We start from the raw sequence: 2,574 nt of genomic DNA, 5'->3' as shown, positions 1-2,574 counted from the left end.
CCACGTACCACTGCTCGCATCAATTTACGCTAAATATATCTGGCCGGGCAGCACTAGCAGATCATCTTCCAAAATGAATGGACCAGCACACACGTTAGCTCAGACTAATTCGACGGTTTCTCGCGTACACATATAGTGCGCACTAGGCCCCAAATATATGAAGAGTACATATTAGAAGATCACGGTGGGACGGAAATATGAATAGTAGTACTTCTCTAGGCCCCAAATTGAACACATCTTCATACTTATCCAAATGTTCATAGTCATCTAAAACTTACTTTTTGAACATTGCCATGCAAGATATTTCGGATCGAAATAACCTTAGTGATACCATTTTATCATATAGGAATCCAGTGATGACAACCACTATTATTGCCTTTTAACTAATTTTGTTAGCTACTCCCTCCGTTCTCTTTTAATTGACTCTAGTTTAGTAGTACAACTTTATACAAACTAGAAGTAATTAAAAGTGAACGGATGGAGTAGAGCTGAAGCTATACATATATAGAAAGAGATATCCTAGAACTACTTCTATTAAAGAACATAAGCCAAACTTTAATTGACCACTATAATTGCCACAAATATGAAGAGTACACATTAGAAGATCTCGGCAGGACCGAAATATGAATTTTAGTTCTTCCCTAGGCCCCAAATTAAGCACATCTTCATACTTATCCAAATGCTCATCATCATCTAAAACTTCTTTGATTCTGAAAAAGAGAACTTCAAATATCATGCTTTGTTTTTAAGCATTGCCATGCCAAGATATTAATGATCATCCATTAATCCAGTGATGACAACCACTAGTATTGTCTTACAACTAATTTTGGCAGCTAGACCTAAAACTACTTTTGTTAAAGAACTTTGGAGCCAACTCGGTATAATCCTAGAATATGCTCAACTAGGTGGAGAAGGGAATATGTAAAGGGTGCAGGTCAACTTCAGCCATGCCGTCCGATCTATGTCGTTTTTGTATATTTAGTTCTTGAGCAACTTGAGCAATTTACACAGAAATTTCTCATGTAAAACAAAGACAAAAGGACAGTATTTATTTTTTCAGATTTCCTTGATCTCTTCGAGAACTAAATTTCATGCGAGCATGAGAATCTACCTTTTTTTTAGCGAAGTTTCCATGGTAATTTCAAGTAAAATGGTCGATCGAGGGCGCGCGAGGCTCAGCTAATACCCATCAATTCACGCTGATTCAGCTCGTAGATGATGCTAAAATCGTGCACACAAACAACTCGCCGGAACTAATTAGCAAGCCACTTTTTCTGCAGAGAGCAACGAATCAAAGCATATCGAGAAAGCAAAGTAAAGGGTCTATAGTATAAAGCTAACAATTAATATTCTCACTTTACAATTGAGATCACAAGTTTTCATCATCATCAACATCGAAGCTCTTGCTCCGATTTCTCCCCGCGCGCACCAAACCAATTGCAACAACCGTAACAAACCAACGGCAGCGGGGGAGAAGGGTAGGCGAAACAAACCAGCACGGAAGAAGCGCTCGACTAACAACCCAATTCACCGTACACAAACATCAAGAACTCGAACCATTGAGCACCTCGACCGCCCACCCGAGATCGATTCGACGCATCACCGTCAGGCGCGGAAGCAGCCGACGAAGCGCGGCAGGTGTATGTGGCTGTGGCTATGGTTGTGGCCGCCGGTGATGGTGGCGCCGCAGTTGTCGAGGTCGAGGAGGTGCTGGTGATGGTGCTCGCCGAGGTCGCGGTCGATGACGCTCTCGACCTGGACGAAGCGGTCGACTTGGCAGGGGATGGCGATGGCACCCTGGTGCCGGAAGCCGTACTCGCGCTCCGCCTCCTCGAGCAGCGCCGCGAAGAGCGGGTGGCTGAGGTGGCCCAGCGGGACCGCGAAGCGCCGCTGCTCCTCGCCCTCGGCGCCCACCCGGACCGTCACGCACCCCTTGGGCGCCACCATCTCTGCTCTGTGCGGCATCGGAAGGAAGCGAGGACCAGACGGAGCTCTCTCTTGGATGCGGTGAAAGGAGAAGATCGATGGGCTGGGGGGAGCTAGCTAGGGGAGTTGTGAGGGTTAGGAAGAGAAGGGCCAAGGGTCGGAGCTGGAGATGGCGAGGCGGAAGACGGTGAGGGAGGAGTCGCGGAGGGAGGTGGGCACGTTGGACATGGTGCTTCTGATCTGTTCTTCTTTCTTTCTTGTGATGACGATGCCGAGGGAGGGAGGAAGACGAGAATGGTAGATTACGCGTTTTATAGCCGCTACCCGGTGCGAGGTTGGTGACGCACGACGCCTTGGCCGTTTCCCTCCCGTCTCCGTTAGGGCATCTTCCTTTTTTTTTTAAGAGAAAAGGTCCCGAAGGACCGAGAGCTGCATTAAGTCAACACGGTTACATACCAGTTTACAGAAAGGGTCTCGAAAGAAGATGAAATAACAGACCAGCCCTTAATTTTTGCATACAAGACCCTAACGCATAAACTGAAAACGCGATCAGGTCCTTGGTCGGCACCGAAGAACGAACTCCGCCATCGACTGCCTTCCACGCCGTCGGGGAACAAGCCACTTGGGGAGCGGACGGCCAAAGCTGTC

At 47.2% G+C, this 2,574-nt stretch overlaps 1 protein-coding gene across 1 annotated transcript; it reads right to left on the bottom strand.

The window, feature by feature from the left end:
* Nucleotides 1–1,301: 1,301 nt before the first annotated feature.
* On the bottom strand, nt 1,302–2,223 carry LOC127306128 (auxin-responsive protein SAUR32-like). The gene has a single exon (XM_051336738.1). The coding sequence runs from the start codon at nt 1,963–1,965 to the stop codon at nt 1,606–1,608; it is 360 nt and encodes a 119-aa protein (XP_051192698.1). The 5' UTR covers nt 1,966–2,223; the 3' UTR covers nt 1,302–1,605.
* Between the last annotated feature and the right edge of the window lie 351 nt (nt 2,224–2,574).

This window comes from Lolium perenne, chromosome 1 (assembly GCF_019359855.2).
Source record: "Lolium perenne isolate Kyuss_39 chromosome 1, Kyuss_2.0, whole genome shotgun sequence".
NCBI classification, from domain to species: domain Eukaryota; kingdom Viridiplantae; phylum Streptophyta; class Magnoliopsida; order Poales; family Poaceae; genus Lolium; species Lolium perenne.
This window is presented reverse-complemented; position numbering and strand designations above follow the sequence as displayed.

Excerpts from the sequence above, each read along its gene's own strand:
- LOC127306128 (XM_051336738.1), bottom strand. The coding sequence starts at position 1,965 with ATGCCGCACAGAGCAGAGATGGTGGCGCCCAAGGGGTGCGTGACGGTC.